The sequence below is a fragment of the Salvelinus namaycush genome, chromosome 35 (assembly GCF_016432855.1).
Source record: "Salvelinus namaycush isolate Seneca chromosome 35, SaNama_1.0, whole genome shotgun sequence".
NCBI lineage: Eukaryota > Metazoa > Chordata > Actinopteri > Salmoniformes > Salmonidae > Salvelinus > Salvelinus namaycush.
In genome coordinates, this window is record NC_052341.1 from 21,283,736 (window position 1) to 21,306,212 (window position 22,477).

Here is a 22,477-nt window from a genome sequence, read left to right on the forward strand (position 1 = left end):
TGTTCAGAGAGCGACAGTGTTTCTCTTGCATTATCAATGTCTTGGTGATCTTTGTGGTTCAGTTATTGTACTTGAGTCATGGTGGTGGGTGGCGATGCTGATGCATTGTTGCCCTATCTTTTAACCCCACTTCATCCAGTATCTTTGAAACACTCCGACACTCCTCTGTATCCTGTACATTTTTGTATCTGTTTCTGTATCATTGTAGGTACAGAGGAACTCAGAGCTCCATTCTCAGACAGTGACCTCTGTCTTGCTGTTGGTGGAGTAGCTCTTATGCCTGGTGTGGTGGTAGGAGGATGGGTGGCCGTATGACACAGGGTGGTTGAACATCTCCGGGAAATTCTCTACGCTGTGCTGTCTCCTGGTGGAATAGGCATGCTGGTGGGCTGAGATGTGCCCAGGCTGGGAGGTCTGCCTCTGGACATGGCGTCCACTGGTGTCCCAGGCTTTCAAGGCCGAGCTAGAGAACAGGGGGTGGCTGGTGGTCTTGGACAGGCGGGACCTCTCCGGGTGGCTCTGGGGGATGGAGATGGAGAGGGGGGCGTGGAGGTTGTGGTGGGTGGGGAGCTGGTGGTGGTCCTGGTGAAGGTAGGACTTGTCTTTGGGGTGCAGGGAGATGGGCTGGAAGGCTGGAGGGGCTGCCTGGTACTGGGAGAAGTCCATCAAAGGGTAGCTCTTATAGTATCCCCGAGAGGCAGTGTCCGCTGCAGCAGACAAGAGAGAAGAGAGTTAGTGGCCTGAAATTAACTGTCAACTGTCTAAGAAGAGGCCCTGATTTCAGAAAAAAACTAAAATCCTCAACTGTAAAAATTCTGGAAGTTTGTGTTATAAATAGGGTGGGCACTGGGAGGCCAGTGTGTCAGATAGCTTCAGCTCAGGGGGACGGGGACAGCCTCTGTCTCAGCAGTGAGGCCAGTGTGTCAGATAGCTTCAGCTCAGGGGGACGGGGACAGCCTCGGTCTCATCAGTGAGGCCAGTGTGTCAGATAGCTTCAGCTCAGGGGGACGGGGACAGCCTCTGTCTCAGCAGTGAGGCCAGTGTGTCAGATAGCTTCAGCTCAGGGGGACGGGGACAGCCTCAGCCTCAGCAGTGAGGTCAGTGTGTCAGATAGCTTCAGCTCAGGGGGACGGGGACAGCCTCGGTCTCAGCAGTGAGGCCAGTGTGTGAGATAGCTTCAGCTCAGGGGGACGGGGACATCCTCGGCTCAGCAGTGAGGCCAGTGTGTCAGATAGCTTCAGCTCAGGGGGACGGGGACAGCCTCTGTCTCAGCAGTGAGGTCAGTGCTTCCAGAACCCCGATCCCTCAGGCACACACACTCCCAACCCTCTTCTGCTCGCTTTGTGTGTATGCTCTCGTGTATTTATTGTTCTGTTTCTCTCCTTGAACACGTCAATGACGTTCTGTTCTCTCTGAGCTGTGGGTTGAAGTCATAATGCCTCTTTCACACAGATGATGCTTTTGGTTTTGAATGAAGCACCAGAGTTGGTGTCAATTCCATTTCAGTTCAGGAAGGATTTTCATAAAAAATATATACTTCAATTCACTTCCTGAATTTAGAGAATTTAAATGGAATTGATCCCAACCCAACATGAGAAACACGTTTGCTGCTGCTGCGTGTGTCTGTCTGTATGTACAGTATGCGTGCATGTGTGTTTGGATGTGTGTTCCTACATACGTTTATATACGTGTGTGTGTGTCTACATATGTGTGTGTGTGTGTGTCTACATGTTTGTGTAAGTCGTCTCCTGGTCTCTGTCAGGTCGGATCAGCGTTGTCTGCCAGGCAATGGTATGTGTGTGATGCCTGGATACTCATTAGAGCCGCGGAGAGACAAATCTAAGAGAGAAAGAGCAAATGTTTCTGAGAGGAATTCAGAGTGCAATACTTTCCATTCCACTCTAGTCAGTGAATCATCCCTCTATGCCTGAAAAGTAGATTGTGGAGTGACAGAGATTCCGTTCCCTGTCCATTGCTGTATTTCTCTTCAGTCTGTCGGTGTGAATGGTGTGTTCTGTCCCAACACACTGCCATAATGTTGCTCCAGACACAAAATAATACATTACTGTGAATAGTATAGAGTGTGCGACTTTAATCTTTTTTTCTCCCAAGTTTATGATCTGCCAGTCTGTACCACAACATCACTGTAGCTCCTGGGTGCATGTTTTGGTTTTTGCCCTAGCATTACACAGCTGATTCAAATAACTTACTCAACATCAAGCTTTGATGATTTGAATCAGCTGTGTAGTCCTAAGGAAATAAACTAAACGTGCACCCAGGACCGGGTTTGGGAAACCCTGGTTGACATGAGCTTCACCAGAACCATATACTGTGTATATACACTCAGTGGCCAGTTTATTGGGTACACCATCTACTACCGGGCTGGACCCCTTTTTTGCCTCCAGAACAGCCTGAATTATTCGAGGTATGGATTCTACAAGGTGTGGCATTCAAATGTTTCTCAATTGGTATCAAGGGACCAAACGTGCCAGGGAAAAATTTCCCACACCATTACACCATCACCACCAGCCTGTAACCATTGACACCAGGCAGGATGGGGCCATGGACTCATGCTGCCTATGTCAAATCCTGACTGGCATCAGCATGACGCAACAGGAACCGGGATTCGTCGGACCAGATTGTTTTTCCACTCAATTGTCCAGTGTTGGTGATCGCATGCCCACTGGAGCCGCTTCTTGTTTTTAGCTGATAGGAGTGGAACCCGGTGTGGTCGTCTGCTACAATAGCCCATCCATGACAAGGACTGACGAGTTGTGTGTTCCGAGATGCTGTTCTGCACACCACTGTTGCACTCCGCCATTATTTGTCTGTTTGTGGCCCGCCTGTTAATTTACACGATTCTTGCCATTCTACTTCAACCGTTCTCATCAACAAGATGTTTTCGCCCACAGGACTTCACTGACTGGTTGTTTTTTGTTTGTCGCACCATTTTCTGTAACCTTAGACACAGTGATGTAAAGTACTTAAATAAAAATACTTTAAAGTACCACTTAAGTAGTTTTTTGGGGCATCTGTACTATTTCTATTTTTGACAACTTTTACTTCACTACATTCGTAAAAAGAAAATAATGTACTTTTGATAATTAAGTATATATTAGCAATTACATGTACTTTTGATACTTAAGTATATTTAAAACCAGTAATATTTGATTGGGTGACTTTTATTGAGTAATTTTATATTAAAGAGTATCATCTTTACTTTTACTTTTTCCACCACTGCCTAGACACTGTCACGCGTGAAAAGACCAGGGGGCTGGACGTTTGAGATACTGGAACCAGCGCGCCTGGCACCGCCGATCATGCCACGCTCAGTCGCTAAGGTCACTCGTTTTGCCCATTCTAACGTGCAATCGATGTCACGTTGTATAATGATAGGAGACAGACGCAGGAATATGAAATGAGGGCTTTTATTTCTCTACCCAAAATAGCGTATGTCATGAACATTACGGGGACGAAGCCCAAAACAAATACATATACATATAACACAGGGCTGTAACCCAAACAAAGAGCAAGGTGTAAACCTCTAATAAATACACGAGACCCATAATAACAAGTGCACACTAACATGATAACACGCAAGCGAATACAACACAGCACAGGTACACACAAGACCAACGGACACGGAACAATAATCAACAAGGACAAAGGGGAACAGAGGGCACATATACACACATACTAATCAGGGGGAATGGGAACCAGGTGTGCGTAATGAGACAAGACAGTCCAGGGTTGGTGGTAATGAATCCAGTTCAGTGACGCCTAGAAGGCCCGTGACGTAGACCTCTGGAGATGGTGAACGGAATGAGCAGCAGTACCTCGGACAGTAACTGAATGCCTCGATGCCTGTTTGCCTGCTTCATATAGCAAGCCACAGCCACGTGACTCACTGTTCGTAGGAGCAAACCATTTTTGTGAACCTAATAAACTGCCACTGAGTGTATATGGATCTGACCTACACTTTCCAGAAAAGCGCTGAGACTGTATTTGCAGTAGGATATCTCCTTTCATTCATGATATGTCTTTTCCATGAAGGGAGCCTGAACCACATCAGATGCCAGCTTAAAAACCTTACGATGGTTTGAAAAGGTTACAGTGCCAGTCTGGATTATGATCAGCATGTCCTGGAGTGCACAATGGGTGTGTGTGTGTGTGTATGTGTGTGTGTGTGTGCGTGTGCGTGTGCGTGTGTGTGTGTGTGTGTGTGTGTGTGTGTGTGTGTGTGTGTGTGTGTGTGTGTGTGTCCAGATGTGTGTGTCCATATGTTTATACAGTATGTGTGTTTATGCATGTGTGTGTGTGCGCGCATGTTTGTGTCCATTATGCTTGTGCGCGTGCGTGTGTGTGTGTGTGTGTGTGTGTGTGTGTGGCCTTACCCACAGCCCTGAGGGAGTTGTACTTGTTGAGGCCCAGTCCACTGAGGTTGCTGTGAGGGTGTGGCATTCCTGGGTATAAGGCTGAATTGTTCAGGTGGTAGTGCTCTGTAGGGAGAAAGAAGGATAGAGAGTAAGAGAGAGCGAGATGGAAAGAAAAAAAGAGAAAAGTTAGTAATTAGATTAATATCACTTTATTTGTCAATTGTACGGACAGCAAACTATTTAAATGTGTAACATTTGTGACTGGGGTTGAGAATTCTTCTTCCCTAGTCCAGATCTGTCACAGCCCAACATTGTCTGTTGCAAAGTGCTGTTTTGCCAAGGGAGAATGTGGCCCCTAGTGCTAAATGAGGTGTGACTAATTAACAATGGAACAAACAAACTAGGTAGAAAAAAACTGCATCAATGACCGCTGCTGGCCCAGCCTCTGTCATGCTGTCAGGGGGAACAAGAAAAGTGGGACACTGGGGTTGCCTAGGGGCAGAGCCATCTCACACCCTGCATGGCCAGTGGCCATAGAACTGGGGTCCGTTAGTAGCCTATATGAGCACATACAGTAGGCTCACATGATTATTCCTACATACCGGTACACCGCCATAAAAATCCCCAAGTGTTTTTCCCTATGATGTACTGTGACACCAACATTGCCATGGCATGGCAACGCAGTTTGCAATACATACAGTGCCTTTGGAAAGTATTCAGACCCCTTGAATTTGTCCACATTTTGTGACGTTACAGCGTTATTCTAAAATAGATTAATAAAAAAAAATCCTTAGCAATCTACACACAATACCCCATAACGACAAAGCATAACAGGTTTTTAGAAAATGTTGCAAATGTACGAAAAATAAAAAACGGAAATACCTTATTTATATAAGTATTCAGACTCTTTCCAATGAGACTCGAAATTGAGCTCAGGTGCATCCTGTTTCCATTGATCATCCTTGAGATGTTTCTACAACTTGATTGGAGTCCAATCAAATTCAATTGATTGGACATGATTAGGAAAGGCACACACCTGTCTATATAAGGTTCCACAATTGACAGTGCATGTCAGAGCAAAAACCAAGCCAAGAGGTCGAATGAATTATCCGTAGAGCTTCGAGACAGGATTGTGTCGAGGCACAGATCTGGGGAAGGGTACCAAAAAAGGTCTGCAGCATTGAAGGTCCCCAAGAACACAGTGGCCTCCATCATTCTTAAATGGAAGAAGTTTGGAACCAGTGGTATAAAGTACTTAAGTAAAAAATACTTCAAAGTACTACTTAAGTAGTTTTTTGGGGTATCTGTACTTTACCTTACTATTTATATTTTTGACAACTTTTACTTTTACTTACTACATTCCTAAAGAAAATTCTGTACTTTTTACTCCATACATTTTCCCTGACACCCAAAAGTACTCGTTGAATGCTTAACAGGACAGGAAAATTGTCTAATTCACACACTTATCAAGAGAACATCCCTGGTCATCCCTACTGCCTCTGATCTGGCAGACTCACTAAACACATGCTTCGTTTGTAAATTATGTCTGAGTGTTGGAGCATGTGCCTGGCTATCAGTACATTTAAAAACAAGAAAATGATCCCACCTGCTTTGCTTTATTATTTATAATTTTACTTTAACTTTTGATACTTAAGTATATTTAAAACCAAACACTTTAAAACGTTTACTCAAGTAGTATTTTACTGGGTGACATTCACTTTTACTTGAGTCATTTTCTATTAAGGTATCTTTACTTTTACTCAAGAATGACAATTGGGTACTTTTTCCAAACACTGTTTGGAACCACCAAGACTCTTCCTAGATCTGCCCACCCAGTCAAACCGAGCAATCGGGGGAGAACGGCCTTGGTCAGGGAGGTGACCAAGAATCCGATGGTCTCTCTGACAGAACTCCGGAGTTCCTCTATGGAGATTGGAGAACCTGTCAGAAGGACAACCATCTCTGCAGCACTCCACCAATCAGGCTTTTGTGGTAGAGTGTCCAGACGGAGGCCACTCCTCAGTAAAAGGCACATGACAGCCCGCTTGGAGTTTGCCAAACAGCACCTAAAGGACTCTCAGACCATTAGAAATAAGATTCTCTGGTCTGATGAAACCAAGATTGAATGCCAAGCGTCACGTCTGGAGGAAACCTGGCACCATTTTTACGGTGAAGCATGGCGGTGGCAGCTACATGCTGTGGAGATGCTTTTCAGAGACAGGGACTGGGAGACTAGTCCGCAAAGATTAACGGAGCAAAGTACAGAGAGATCCTTGATGAAAACCTGCTCCAAAGCGCTCAGACTGTGGCAAAGGTTCACCTTCCAACAGGACAATGACCCTAAGCACACAGCCAAGACAACGCAGGAGTGGCTTCGGGACAAGTCTCTGAATGCCCTTGAGTGGCCCAGCCAGAGCCCAGAATTGAACCCAATCAAACATCTCTGGAGAGACCTGAAAATAGCTGTGCAGCGACGCTCAACCCTCCAACCTGACAGAGCTTGAGAGGATCTGCAGAGAAGAATGGGAGAAACTCCCCAAATACAGGTGTGCCAAGCTTGTAGCGTCCTACCCAAGAAGACTCAAGGCTGTAATCGCTGCATAGGTGCTTCAACAAAGTACTGAGTAAAAGGTCTGAATACTGATTTAAATATGATATTGAATTTTTTTTTCTTCTTAAAACCTGTTTTTGCTTTGTCATTATGTGGTCTTGTGTGTAGATTTATTTTGTATTTTTTATTTAACCTTTATTTAACCAGGTATTCCAGTTGAGAACAAGTTCTCATTTACAACTGCGACCTGGCCAAGATAAAGCAAAGCAGTGCGACACAAACAACACAGAGTTACACATGGAATAAACAAACGTACAGTCAATAACACAATAGAAAAGTCTATATACAGTGTGTGGTGTGCAAACGAAGTAAGATTAGGGAGATAAGGCAATAAATAGGCCATAGTGGCGAAATAATTACAATTTAGCAATTAAACACTGGAGTGATAGATGTGCAGAAGATGAATGTGAAAGTAGAGATACTGGGGTGCAAATGAGAAAAAAAAGTATAACAATATGGGGATGAGGTAGTTGGGTGAGCTATTTACAGATGGGCTATGTACAGGTGCAATGATCTGTAAGCTGCTCTGACAGCTGATGCTTAAAGTTAGAGAGGGAGATATGAGTCTCCAGTTTCAGTGATTTTTGCAATTCGTTCCAGTCATTGGCAGCAGAGAACTGGAAGGAAAGGCGGCCAAAGGCTTTGGGGGTGACCAGTGAAATATACCTGCTGGAGCGCGTGCTATGGGTGGGTGCTGCTATGTTGACCAGTGAGCTAAGGCGGAGCTTAACCTAGCAAAGACTTATAGATGACACGGAACCAGTGGGTTTGGCGACGAATATGAAGCGAGGGCCAGCCAATGAGAGCATACAGGTCGCAGTGGTGGGTAGTATATGGGGCTTTGGTGACAGAACGGATGGCACTGTGATAGACTGCATCCAATTTGCTGAGTGGAGTGTTGGAGGCTATTTTGTAAATGACATCGCCGAAGTCAAGAATCGGTAGGATAGTCAGTTTTGCGAGGGTATGTTTGGCAGCATGAGTGAAGGATGCTTTGTTGCGAAATAGGAAGCCGATTCTAGATGTAATATTGGATTGGAGATGCTTAATGTCAGTCTGGAAGGAGAGTTTATGGTCTAACCAGACACCTAGGTATTTGTAGTTGTCCCCATATTCTAAGTCAGAACCGTCCAGAGTAGTGATGCTAGACTGGCGGGCAGCGATCGGTTGAAGAGCATGCATTTAGTTTCATACTCCGAATACTGAGTTGCCACAAAGTGGATTTAACAAGTGACATCAATAAGGGGTCATAGCTTACACCTGGTCAGTCTGTCATGGAAAGAGCATGTGTTCTTAATATTTTGTATACACAGTGTGTATATATACACTGCTCAAAAAAATAAAGGGAACACTAAAATAACACATCCTAGATCTGAATGAATGAAATATTCTTATTAAATACTTTTTTCTTTACATAGTTGAATGTGCTGAAAACAAAATCACACAAAAATGATCAATGGAAATCAAATTTATCAACCCATGGAGGTCTGGATTTGGAGTCACACTCAAAATTAAAGTGGAAAACCACACTACAGGCTGATCCAACTTTGATGTAATGTCCTTAAAACAAGGCAAAATGAGGCTCAGTAGTGTGTGTGGCCTCCACGTGCCTGTATGACCTCCCTACAACGCCTGGGCATGCTCCTGATGAGGTGGCGGATGGTCTCCTGAGGGATCTCCTCCCAGACCTCGACTAAAGCATCCGCCAACTCCTGGACAGTCTGTGGTGCAACGTGGCGTTGGTGGATGGAGCGAGACATGATGTCCCAGATGTGCTCAATTGGATTCAGGTCTGGGGAACGGGCGGGCAAGTCCATAGCATCAATGCCTTCCTCTTGCAGGAACTGCTGACACACTCCAGCCACATGAGGTCTAGCATTGTCTTGCATTAGGAGGAACCCAGGGCCAACCGCACCAGCATATGGTCTCACAAGGGGTCTGAGGATCTCATCTCGGTACCTAATGGCAGTCAGGCTACCTCTCGCGAGCACATGGAGGGCTGTGCGGCCCCCCACAGAAATGCCACCCCACACCATGACTGACCCACCGCCAAACCACCGCCAAATCATGCTGGAGGATGTTGCAGGCAGCAGAACGTTCTCCACGGCGTCTCCAGACTGCCACGTCTGTCACATGTGCTCAGTGTGAACCTGCTTTCATCTGTGAAGAGCACAGGGCGCCAGTGGCGAATTTGCCAATCTTGGTGTTCTCTGGCAAATGCCAAACGTCCTGCACGATGTTGGGCTGTAAGCACAACCCCCACCTGTGGACATCGGGCCCTCATACCACCCTCATGGAGTCTGTTTCTGACCGTTTGAGCAGACACATGCACATTTGTGGCCTGCTGGAGGTCATTTTGCAGGGCTCTGGCAGTGCTCCACCTGCTCCTCCTTGCACAAAGGTGGAGGTAGCGGTCCTGCTGCTGGGTTGTTGCCCTCCTACGGCCTCCTCCACGTCTCCTGATGTACTGGCCTGTCTCCTGGTAGCGCCTCCATGCTCTGGACACTACGCTGACAGACACAGCAAACCTTCTTGCCACTTCCTCCCTCATGATGACATCTATTTTGTGAAGTGCACCAGTCCCTCCTGCAGCAATGCACCCCCACAACATGATGCTGCCACCCCTGTGCTTCACGGTTGGGCTGGTATTCTCGGCTTGCAAGCCTCCCCCTTTTTCCTCCAAATCTAACGATGGTCATTATGGCAGTCTGGATTTTTTATGGCGGTTTTGGAGCAGTGGCTTCTTCCTTGCTGAGCGGCCTTTCAGGTTATGTCGATATAGGACTCGTTTTACTGTGGATATTGATACTTTGTACCTGGTTCCCCCAGCATCTTCACAAGGTCCTTTGCTGTTGTTCTGGGATTGATTTGCACTTTTCGCATCAAAGTACATTCATCTCTAGGAGACAGAATGCGTCTCCTTCCTGAGCGGTATGACGGCTGCATGGTCCCATGGTGTTTATACTTGCGTACTATTGTTTGTACAGACGAACGTGGTACCTTCAGGCATTTGGAAATTGCTCCCAAATTGCTCCCAAGGATGAACCAGACTTGTGGAGGTCTACAATTTTTTTTCTGAGGTCTTGGCTGATTTCTTCACTTAGAAATGTCTTTGTTTTTGAAAGAAACGCACATTTTTTGTCCATTAAAATAACATCAAATTGATCAGCCATTTCCAGCTACAATAGTCATTTACAACATTAACAATGTCTACACTGTATTTCTGAACAATTTGAAGTTATTTTAATGGACAAAAAATTTGTTTTCCTTTCAAAAACAAGGACATTTCTAAGTGACCCCAAACTTTTGAAAAGTAGTGTAGTCAGTCAAAAGTCCTCATGAGAGCCGGTTTCATCATAGCGCTTGATAGTTTTTGCGGCTGCACTTGAAGAAACTTTCAAAGTTCTTTAAATTTTCCGTATTGACTGACATTCATGTCTTAAAGTAAAGATGGACTGTTGTTTCTCTCTGCTTATTTGAGCTGTTCTTAGCCATAATATAGACTTGGTATTTTACCAAATAGGGCTACCTTCTGTATACCACCGCTACCTTGTCACAACAACTGATATTTTGATTTGTTTAACACTTTTTTGGTTACTACATGGAGAACCTCCTTGGGACAAACAGCCTTGCCCACAGGTTTTACTGAGTAAAACGTACTACATACATTTTGGGGCGGCTGTAGAAAACCCTCAGGACCAGGTTGTCAGGGGGTGTGTGACTTGTTCAGCCAATCAGAGGCCCACCTCTTTTGTTCGTTTTGGACTTCATTAAGGGTTTTTTCGGCTGTTCGGGAACAGAAATGTTTTTCTCGAGGCAAGCCGACGTCGGTAGCCGAAGTCTAATCTCCTTCGTCGGTGATTGGTCAACAGTATGGATTCTTCAATAAAGTCTTTGTTGTCATTCAATCAGAGACAACTTGTTTTCATGCCCATTACTTCATTGATAAATACTGCACCAGACATCCTAGTTAGATGTAAAATTGCATGACTAAGATCTCCTCGGCAAAAACATCAAAATTAATGACAGACTTCTTGAGTTATCTTAGATAAATTCTGACTATTTTGAGGAAGTGTATACTGGCTACGGAGTCTCAAAATGGACAAATGGTTCTATTGCCATTTTTTCTAGTTTTTCAAGTGAAGGACTTTTAAGGGAGTATGCTAGCACACTTGTTCGGTTCATCTGGCTGGATTTGGCTAGACACCAACTGAACTGAAGGCGAAGGGAAAACTGGCCACCACTTCCCTCCATTCTATTGACGAATAATTAGATGGATAGATCTGATCACATATTTGTTTTAATCAACGGGACTCGTAACTGCAATACTCTCTGTTTTCTGAAACAATGCTTTCGGACAAGATACGACACCATGCACAGGATGCTGCTGAGGGGAGGACAGCTCATAATAATGGCTGGATATATATTCAATCTTATATCATGACTGCTGTATATATATTCCACTTCAGGACGACAACAACTACGACAAGCTGGCACTTTACGAACTGTACTGTCACGTTCCTGACCTGTTTTCTCTTGTTTTGTATTTATTTAGTATGGTCAGGGCGTGAGTTGGGTGGGTTGTCTATGTGTTGTTTTCTATGTTGGGGTTTTGTGCATTCGGCCTGGTATGATTCTCAATCAGAGGCAGCTGTCAATCGTTGTCCCTGATTGAGAATCATACTTAGGCAGCCGGGGTTCACGTGTGTGTTTGTGGGTGTTTGTATTTCGTGTCAGTGTTCGTGCCACACGGGACTGCTTTCGGTTTGATTCTCGTTTGTTGTTTTTGTATCTTGAAGTGTTCAGTTTACTTTCATTAAAATAATGAACACTAACCACTCTGCGTTTTGGTCCTCTCCTTCTGTCAGCGAGGACAGCCGTTACATGTACGAGGCTATAAACAAGCAGGAAACCATGTACCGGGAGGTTGCTTTTCTTGTTAATGGTGATTTTAATTCACATCACTAAGACACGTGACACCCAACTTTTACCAACACGTATTTTTCGCCACTAGGGGCAATAAAGTCCTAGACTGCTGTTACTCAATTTACAAGCATGCATTACAAGGCCCTTGCTCGTCCCTCCTTCGGCAAATCGGATCATGACTTGTTTTTGTTTATTTATTTATTTATTAGTGTCACTCATCTTCATGATGCTCAGCCCACATGGGCTTATAAGACATTGTATTTGTTGTATACAAATAAAATGTTCATACTTATACACTGAGTGTACAAAACATTAGGAACAGCTGCTCTTTCGTTGACATAGACTGACCAGGTGAAAGCTATGATCCCTTATTGATGTCACCTGTTAAATCCACTTCAATCCGTGTCGATTAAGGGGAGGAGACAGGTTAAAGAGCTTTAAGCTTTGAGACAATTGAGAAATGAATAATATATGTGTGCCATTCAGAGGGTGAATGGGCAAGACAAATGCCTTTGAACGGGGTATGGTAGCAGGTGCCAAGCGCACCAGTTTGAGTGTGTCAAGATCTGCTGGGTTTTTCACACTCAGTTTCCCATGTGTATACAATACTACTTCATTAATCCCCAAGGGGCAATTAATTCCTGGCTGACAGGGTGCTTCAGACAGGACAAACACACACATTGTGCGATTTAAGAAACTAAAAGTTAATTGTATTTACAGTTCTTAATTCATTGCAGGGCTAAACTATTTCTAGAATAGTCCCTAGGTCTTCCTTAATGGTCCTCGATGGCCTCGGGCACAAACGAGGCCCTGTGCCTATTGGTGGAGCACTTGAGACAGAGCAGGCGGCGTCCAAGGGGGAGCAGTTGAAACTGTGGGTTGAGGACATGAGTGCTGAGGAGGTTATAGGCCTTCCTCCTGGCCTGCTGCTCAAAGTATGAAGCCAGACTTATGAGGGGCACCCCGGGGATCTTACAACAGGTGTTCACAATGGCTTGGAGGTGTTCCTGTTCTTGACAGAAAGGGATGTGAACCAGCATACGAAGGAAAAACAGAATGCTCTCGGTTTGCGATATCGATTTGTGGACAATGAATTAATTCAGTTTCATGAGGAAGTATTGTCTCTGGTGAGCTTTTTCAAACTTCAGGGTGTTATCAAAGATGGTACCAAGATATTTATGCTGGTCCACAATGTCCACCTCTTCACCATGGAGGATCACCAGGTCCATCCTGGGGGGCTTCCTCCTGAATTCGACTACCATTTCCTTCGTCTTGGAGACATTCAACTCCAGCAGCGCACTATCACACCAGTCAATGAAGTCCTGTAGGGCTGGTTCGTGGTCCTACTCAGACCCTGGGTAGGATGTCAGTGGTTGTGAGCCCTCTGACAGTCATTGGTATAGAACAGGCATTTCCAAACTGGGGTACGCGCAATGCCATCGGGGGTAGCCAAATAAAAATGTGTTAAAATGATTATAAAAATAATAAAAATTATTCACATTTTCAAACAGTCAATTTATATTTTCCAACGGGGATATACAGTGGGATATACACTGTACATTTGGGTGAGTTTTTTTTCTCGCCTGAGTAGCCTCGTTTCACTGCCAAAAATAAAATTAAACCATCCAGTGTTCAGCAAAATAACAACACAATGTCAAATACAGGTAGCCTCGTCAAATAATTAACATCCAATCACATTAACCGTTATTCTCTCGCGGGAATTACATTAACGGTCCGTATGTAGCCAAACGTAGCTGTTGCTCATTCCCTTTGCTCTAAAATTGATAAATGGTTAAAGAAAGGAAGGCCCGCGTCCATAGAGACACATACCAGCTCTACTGGTAGTATGGCTACTACCAGCAGTACTACACCTGCACCTGTCGACGACACAAGTTGTTCTGCTTCCACGAGCACATCCAATGCTAGCATCAGTAATTCTACATTTGTTGTTAGCCCAGCTAGCATGGACACTGACAGTTGTGAATCTGATGCAGCCAAAGAGCTACTGCCCCCTTACCCGGGAAAGCACCGAACAACAGACAGGACCATCGAAGAGGCGCAAATATGATGAGAACTACATTGATTTGGGGTTCACTTATATTGGGAGTAGTGCCTTTCCTCAGCCACAGTGTGTTATATGTGCAAAAGTACTATCTCAAAACTCGATGAAACCTTCACTCTTGCGCAGACATTGAGAAACAAAACATGCCAATTTGAAAAATAAGCCACGGGAGTTTTTTGAGCGAGAATTAAGACGACTTTTGAGTAGTGAGACATGTATAAAAGCAACAGATACCATTAATAAGAAGGGTCTAGAAGCATCTTATATGGTGAGCTACCGAGTGGCTAGGACACGCAAGCCCCATACTATTGTGTAGGACTTAATTTTCACGCTGCCGCGGATATGGCTGGGACAATGCTGTGGGAAAAGGCAAAAAAAACTATACAGACAATGACTTCATCAAACAACACTGTTTCACGACGCATCAGTGACATGGCAGGAGATGTTTTGAAACAATTACTGCTTTGCATACATGCCAGTGAATTCTATGCGTTACAGCTGGATGAGTCAACAGACGTGGCGAGCCTGGCACAGTTCCTGGTATATGTCCGTTACGTTTATGGGGGGTCAATTAAGGAAGACATCCTCTTCTGCAAACCACTGGAAACCAGGACAACAGGAGAGGATATTTTTAAAGTACTGGACAGGTTTGTGACATCAAATGGACTTTGGTGGTCAAGATGTGTTGGTATCTGTACTGATGGCGCAAAAGCCATGACAGGGAGACATAGTGGAGTGGTAACGCAAGCAGTTGCTCCCGACGCCACTTGGGTACACTGTAGCATCCACAGAGAGGCTCTTGCTGCCAAGGGAATGCCTGACAGCTTGAAATATGTTTTTGACACTACAGTGAAAATGGTTAACTTTGTTAAAGCAAGGCCCTTGAACTCTTGTGTATTTTCTGCATTATGCAATGATATGGGCAGCAACCATGTAACGCTTTTACAACATACAGAAGTGCGCTGGTTATCAAGGGACAAAGTATTGACACGTTTAAAAAAAAATTGAGAGACGAGCTTAAAGTTTTCTTTACTGACCATAATTTGCACTTGTCTGACAACGAGTTTCTCACACGACTGACCTATCTGGGTGATGTTTTTTCTCGCCTGAATGATCTGAATCTAGCATTACAGGGACTCTCCGCAACTATATTCAATGTGCTGGACAAAGTTGAGGCTATGATTAAGAAGTTGGAGCTCTTCTCTGTCTGCATTAACAAGGACAACACACAGGTCTTTCCATCATGGTATGATTTTTCTGTGCAAATGAACTCAAGCTTACGGACAATGTCAAATGTGATATAGCGAAGCACCTGAGTGAGTTGCGTGCGCAATTACGCAGGTACTTTCCCGAAGCGGATGACACAAACAACTGGATTCGTTATACCTTTCATTCCCTGCCTCCAGTCCACTTACCGATATCTGAACAAGAGAGCCTCATCGAAATTGCAACAAGCGGTTCTGTGAAAATTGAATTTAATCAGAAGCCACTGCCAGATTTCTGGATTGGGCTGCGCTCAGAGTATTCTGCCTCGGCAAATCGTGCTGTTAAGACACTGATGCCCTTTGCAACATCATACCTATGTGAGAGTGGATTCTCGGCCCTCACTAGCATGCAAGCTGAATACAGGCACAGACTGTGTGTGGAAAATTATTTAAGACAGACTCTCCAATACAACCCAACAGTGCAGAGTTATGTGCCTCCTTTCAAGCACACCCTTCTCAATAACCTGTGGTGAGTTATTCACAATTTTCGATGAACAAATAAGGTTTTAAATGTAAGACGGTTAAATAAAGAGCAAAATTATTGATTATTATTGAATTATTATTTGTGCCCTAGTCCTATAAGAGCTCTTTGTCACTTCCCACGAGCTGGGTTGTGACAAAAACTCACACTCATTCTTATGTTTAATAAATGTATCGTATAGTGTGTGTGTGTGGCAGGCTTACAATGATGGTAAAAAACAACATTTGAGAGTACGCTGACCCTGGTGCTAGAGGGGGTACGCAGCTGGAGGTTGAATGTTTGAAGGGGTACAGGACTATAAAAAGTTTGGGAACCACTGATCTAGTGGAAAGCCTTCCCAGAAGAGTGGAGGCTGTTATAGCAGCAAAGGGGGGACCAACTCCATATTAATGCCCATGATTTTGGAATGAGCTGTTTGACGAGCAGGTGTCCACATACTTTTGGTCATGTAGTGTATCAAGTTTGTGCAGGGTGTTTTCTAAGAGCTCTGTGGCTTTATCAACATTGGCACATGGGTGGATATAAACAACAACATAGAATAGTTGGGAGAACTCACAAATGGGCGGAGAGAAATGACATGAAGTTCAATGTCAGATTCACAGATTTTTTCTCGCACTGTGTTGCACCAGTTCTTTACATAAATGCAAACCCCACCACCCTGTTCTTTTCCAGTACTCAATTTGTCTCTATCCAAGCAGACTGGTGCGCAAAATCCATCAATGGAAAGATCGTTGTCACCCACTCCACTATCCAACCAAGTCTCTGTGAAAGCAAGAATGGGCGTGTTCCTACATTCATGCTGGTAGTTTACATTTGCTCATCCAGCTTGTGAAGGAGTAAGCAAACATTTCCCAGGATTACAGCGGGCAATGGAGAATACTTTTTAGTAAGTCTTCATTTACGTCTCAGTCCTCCTATCAAGAATGTTCCACCACCCAAAGGACATCCAGCCAACTTGACAACTGTGGGAAGTATTGGAGTACAACTTATCTTGTCGAATCGTCCACGATTTAGAAATAGACTTGTCCCAGTCTGTAATACCCACATGTTTCAAGCTGACCACCATCATTCCTTTCCCCCAAATTCTCTAAGGCATCCTGCTACAATGACTACCACCCTGAGCCGTTCCCAGGTGGTAAGAGTAGGCAACAATACCTCTGCCACGCTGACCCTCATCAAGGGGTGTGTGTTTAGCCCCCTCCTGTACTCCCTGTCCACCCACAACTGTGTGGCCACGCACTACTCCAAGTGTGGTGCCAGGACAACAACCTCTCCCTCAATGTCAGCAAGAACAAGGAGCTGATCTTGGACAGGAAACAGGGGCGGGTGCACAACTCTGTCCACATCGACAGGGCCGCAGTGGAGGGGGTCAAGATTACTGAGGACTTAACATGGTCCTCTCACAACAGTACAGTCGTGAAGAAGGCACGGCAGTGCCTCTTCTCCCTTAGCAGGCTGAAACGGTCTCACATCCTTAGGAACCTTTACAGTTGCACCATCGAGAGCATCCTGACTGGGTGTATCACCGTCTGGTATGGCAACTGCACCGACTTCGTCCGGGAAGGCCCTACAGAGGGTGGTGCAGCTGGCCCACGCATCACTGGGGGTGAGCTCCCAGCCATCCAGGACGAACATGTCAGGCGGTGTCTGAGAAAGGTCTGAAAATTGCCAAAGACTCCAGCCACTGAGACATGAACTGTTCTCCATGCTCCCGCCCGTTAATATTAGGAAGGTGTTCCTGATGTTTGGTATACTCAGTGTATATTACCATTAGTATATTACCATAAGTATTTCTATATTCCTGCTACCAGTCACTTTCATCCCTGTTTACATGTATAACCGCCTATGACGCCTACACTGACACTTTTGCACACACCCACACACTAACACCCACACACTAACACACTCGCACTAACACACTAACACTTGCATACCCACACTCAACGCCACGTACATAACCACCCAACACTTATGCTGCAGCCATACTGTTTACTATTATTTATCCTGATACCAGTTAATTTCTCCTAATCCCTGCCTACATGTATATACTGTATACCTCAAATACTCCAGTATCCCTGCACAGTGTACATTTTGTAGTGGTACTGACCCTGTATATAGGTTTTTCTCATTTCTTATTTATTTTTATTTGTTATACTATTATGATATTGAATACTGCACTGTTGGGTAGGGCTTGCAAGTTAAAATATACGTTTTCTTTTATACCACCACATGTAAATGGCATGTTATAAAAGGGTCCACACACCTTTTTCGTGATTTCACGTTTCAGAGAAACTTACCCCAAACAGCAAATCACTTCCTCATCCTCATTGTGTAGTATGAACAAAATGTCATTTTAGAAATGGCAAAGCTCTCAATGTAGTGATGCAGGTCTTTAGATGTTGTACACATGAAGTTGTGTAATTCCAAACTTTATCTGCAATGTTATATTCCCTTTTGTTCAGCAAAAAAGGTGTCTGGACCCTTCTATAACATGCCATTTACATCAAAAATAGAGATTTGGTTGTAATAAACTTATCCTTTACACATTTCACTGTACTTGTGCATGTGACAAAAACTTTAAACTTTGACCATGTAAGTGGACTCCTAACCACTATCACATCACTTCCACCATTACTTCCTGTTTCAATGCTGTGTGTGTCTGTCTTGAGTCTGGTAGTGTGAATTGTATCTCTGTCTCCTACTGGTCATTCTACGTCCTCTAACCTGGAGTGCTGGGACAGTTGTACCTACAGTATATTTTTAAACCGGCAACTCTTTTGAGTTGGTGATCTACACACAACACCTCATAACGACAAAGCAACAACAGTTAAATCATTTTTTTGCAAATTTCTTTAAAAAAATAAAACAATTATAATACATTTACATAAGTATACAGACCCTTTACTCAGTACTTTGTTGAAGCACCTTTGGCAGCACTTACAGCGTCAAGTCTTCTTGGGTATGATGCTACAAGCTTGGCGCACCGGTATTTGGGGAGTTTCTCCCATTCTTCTCTGCTGATCCTCTCAAGCTCTGTCAGGTTGGAGGGTTGAGCGTCGCTGCACAGCTATTTTCAGGTCTCTCCAGAGGTCTCCAGTCTCCCCCCTGTATATAGTCTCGCTATTGCTCTTTAATTACTTATTACTTTAATTTCTTATTCTTATAAAAAAAAAATACTGCATTGTTGGTTAGGGGCTTGTAAGTAAGCATTTCACTGTAAGGTGAAAATACCTGTTGTATTCGGCACATGTAACCAATACAATTTGATTTGATTTGAGATGTAAGATAGGGTTCAAGACGTAGGGTTGTTGTCGTGTTGGAAGGTGAATCTTCGCCCCCAGTCTGAGGTCCTGAGCACTCTGGAGCAGGTTTTCATCAAGGATCTCTCTGTACTTTGCTCGGTTAATCTTTCCCTTGATCATGATTAGTCTCCAAGTCCCTACCACTGAAAAACATCCCCACAGCAGGATGTCGCCACCACCATGCTTCCCCGTAGGGATGGTGCCAGGTTTCCTCCAGACGTGACACTTGGCATTCAGGCCAAAGAGTTCAATCTTGGTTTCATCAGACCAGAGAATCTTGTTTCTCATGGTCTGAGAGTCCTTTAGGTGCCTTTTGGCATACTTCAAGCGGGCTGTCATGTGCCTTTTACTGAGGAGTGGTTTCCTTCTGGCCACTCTACCATAAAGGCCTGATTGGTGGAGTGCTGCAGAGATGGTTGTCCTTCTGCAAGGTTCTCCCATCTCCACAGAGGAACTCTGGAGCTCCGTCAGAGTGACTATCAAGTTCTTCGTCACCTCCATGACCAACGCCCTTCTCCCCTGATTGCTCAGTTTGGACGGGCGGCCAGCTCTAGGAAGAGTCTTGGTGGTTCCAAACTTCTTCCATTTAAGAATGAAGGAGGCCAATGTGTTCTTGGGGACCTTCAATGCTGCAGAAAGTTTTTGGTATCCTTCCCCAGATCTGTGCCTCGACATAATCCTGTCTCAAAGCTCTACTGACATTTCCTTCGACCTCATAGCTTGGTTTTTGCTCTGACAAACACTGTCAACTGTGGGACCTTACATAGACAGGTGTGTGCCTTTCCAAATCATGTCCAATCAATTGAATTTACCACAGGTGTACTCCAATCAATTTGTAGAAACATTTCAAAGATGATCAATGGAAACAGGATGCACCTGAGCTCAATTTTGAGTCTCATAGCAAAGGGTCTGAATACTTATGTAAATAAGGTATTTCTGTGTTTTAGTTTTTATAAATTTGCAACTATTTCTAAAAACCAGTTTTCTCTTTGTCGTTATGGGGTATTGTTTGTAGTAACAAAATGTGGAAAAAGGGAAGGGGCCTGGATACTTTCCGAATGCACTGTATGTGTGTATGCCTACATCAAATGAGTGGTATGTGATCTAGCAAAGAAGAAGCTGGGAGATGGGGAGTTGGAGTTATGCCTTGCATATGACCAAGTAAGACCTTCGGCGTGGTGACCCACTGAAGAAAGAACAAGAGGGCAGGAGCGGCCCATTATGGTTATGTAATGTCATGTCTTCCCAGGCTGGGTGGTGTACTATACACTGCAGACCAAGCCATCTATGATAGATAGTGTAGATATGTGTCCTTAGCTGTCTGTTCCAGTTGGGCCTGGGCTACTCTCTCTGTCTGAACAGTGGAGGGTTGTTGAGACATGATGCAGTCATTTGAGGGACAGAGGGAACGGGCTGGAGTTATACAGCAGTGAAGCAGCAGTACTATTACTAGTATAATTAAAGAAGAAGACTAGGGTGGACTGTATCTTGGGCTAGGTTGAAGAGTGATATTGCCACTATGGCGCATCTGTAAGAATGCGGGAACGAAGGTTCAAGGCAAGGTTTCTAGTTCTCGTTATTTATTCACTAACTAAAAGGGCACAGCAGAAGGTCACAGGAGCACATGGGGGGTAGGATGGAGATTTGATGGCTCGTAAGGCCGGAAGGTAAGTTTGTGACAAGTTATGATAGTAGGTTGTGGTCTGAAGGGAATACAAAGAGGAGATAGATAAAATACATTAGTACACAAGACAAAGTGCCATTGTAACGTCCTGACCAGAGTTCTTATGTGTTTTGCTTGTTTAGTGTTGGTCAGGACGTGAGCTGGGTGGGAATTCTATGTTGTGTGTCTAGTTCGTCTGTTTCTATGTTCAGCCTGATATGGTTCTCAATCAGAGACAGCTGTCAATCGTTGTCCCTGATTGAGAATCATATATAGGTGGCTTGTTTTGTGTTGGGGATTGTGGGTGGTTGTTTCCTGTCTTTGTGTTTTGTCTGCACCAGCAAGGACTGTGACGGTTAGTGTGTTTTGTCAGTTTGTATAGTGTTTTTGTTTTGTCTATTAAATTTCATTATGTCTAATTACCACGCTGCACATTGGTCCTCTGATCCTTCTCGCCTCTCCTCGTCTGAGTAGGAGGACGAAGTAGACTGCCGTTACAGCCATAAGTAAGGAGAAATATAAAAGTATATCAACTATGCTAACCAAACAAAGGACATTACCAATAAAATGTAATCAAATCAAATGTTATTTGTCACATACGTCTAATACAACAGGTGCAGACCTTACAGTGAAATGCTTACTTACAAGCCCTTAACCAACTATGCAGTTTTTAGAAAATACCCCCAAAAAAGTAAGAGATAAGAAAAACAAATAATTAAAGAGCAGCAGTAAATAACAATAGCGGGGCTATATACAGGGGGGTACCGGTTCAGAGTGAATGTGTCAATGTGCGGGGGCACCGGTGTCGAGGTAATTGAGGTAATTATGTACATGCAGGTAGGGTTCCTAAAGTGGCTATGCATAGATAATAACAGAGAGTAGCAGCGGGGTGGGGGGGGTGCAAATAGTCTGGGTAGCCATTTTATTTGCTGTTCAGGAGTCTTATGGCTTGGGGGTAGAAGCTGGTTAGAAGCCTCTTGGACCTAGACTTGGCGCCACAGTACTTCTTGCCGTGCGGTAGCAGAGAGAACAGTCTATGACTTGGGTGGCTGGAGTCTTTGACAATTTTTAAGGCCTTCCTCTGACAATGCCTGGTATAGAGGTCCTGAATGGCAGGTAGCTTGGCCCCGGTGATGTACTGGGCCGTACGCACTACCCTCTGTAGTGCCTTGCGGTCAGAGGCTGAGCAGTTGCCATACCAGGTGGCGATGCAACCCATCAGGATGCTCTCGATGGTGCAGCTGTAAAACCTTTTGAAGATCTGAGAAAGATCACGCCAAATCTTTTCAGTCTCCTGAGGGGAAATAGGTTGTGTCGTGCCCTCTTCACAACTGTTTTGATGTGCTTGGACCATGTTAGTTTGTTGGTGATGCGGACGCCAAGGAACTTGAAGCTCTCAACCTGCTCCACTACAGCCCCGTCGGTGAGAATGGGGGCGTGCTCTGTCCTCTTTTTCCTGTAGTCCACAATCTTCTCCTTTGTCTTGATCACGTTGAGGGAGAGGTTGTTGTCCTGGGCACAGGTACTATGGTGGTCTGCTTGAAACATGTTGGTATTACACTCAGACATGGAGAGGTTGAAAATGTCAGTGAAGACACTTGCCAGTTGGTCAGCGCATTCTCGGAGTACACATCCTGGTAATCCGTCTGGCCCAGCGGCCTTGTGAATGTTGACCTGTCACATCGGCTGCGGAGAACGTGATCACACAGTCCTCCGGAACAGCTGATGCTCTCATGCATGTTTCAGTGTTACTTGCCTCGAAGCGAGCATAGAAGTTCTTTAGCTCGTCTG

At 44.6% G+C, this 22,477-nt stretch overlaps 1 protein-coding gene across 1 annotated transcript in view; it reads right to left on the bottom strand.

Annotated features, from left to right (window-relative positions):
• Positions 1-234: 234 nt before the first annotated feature.
• The window catches only part of shisa8b (shisa family member 8b), a 39,797-nt gene continuing 17,554 nt past the window's right edge, over positions 235-22,477 (bottom strand). Inside the window, exons 3-4 of the mRNA XM_038974652.1 lie at positions 4,395-4,499; positions 235-707 (exon numbers count right to left, since the gene is read on the bottom strand). Coding sequence (XP_038830580.1) covers positions 235-707; positions 4,395-4,499 — 578 coding nt within the window. The remainder of the gene's footprint in view (positions 708-4,394; positions 4,500-22,477) is intronic.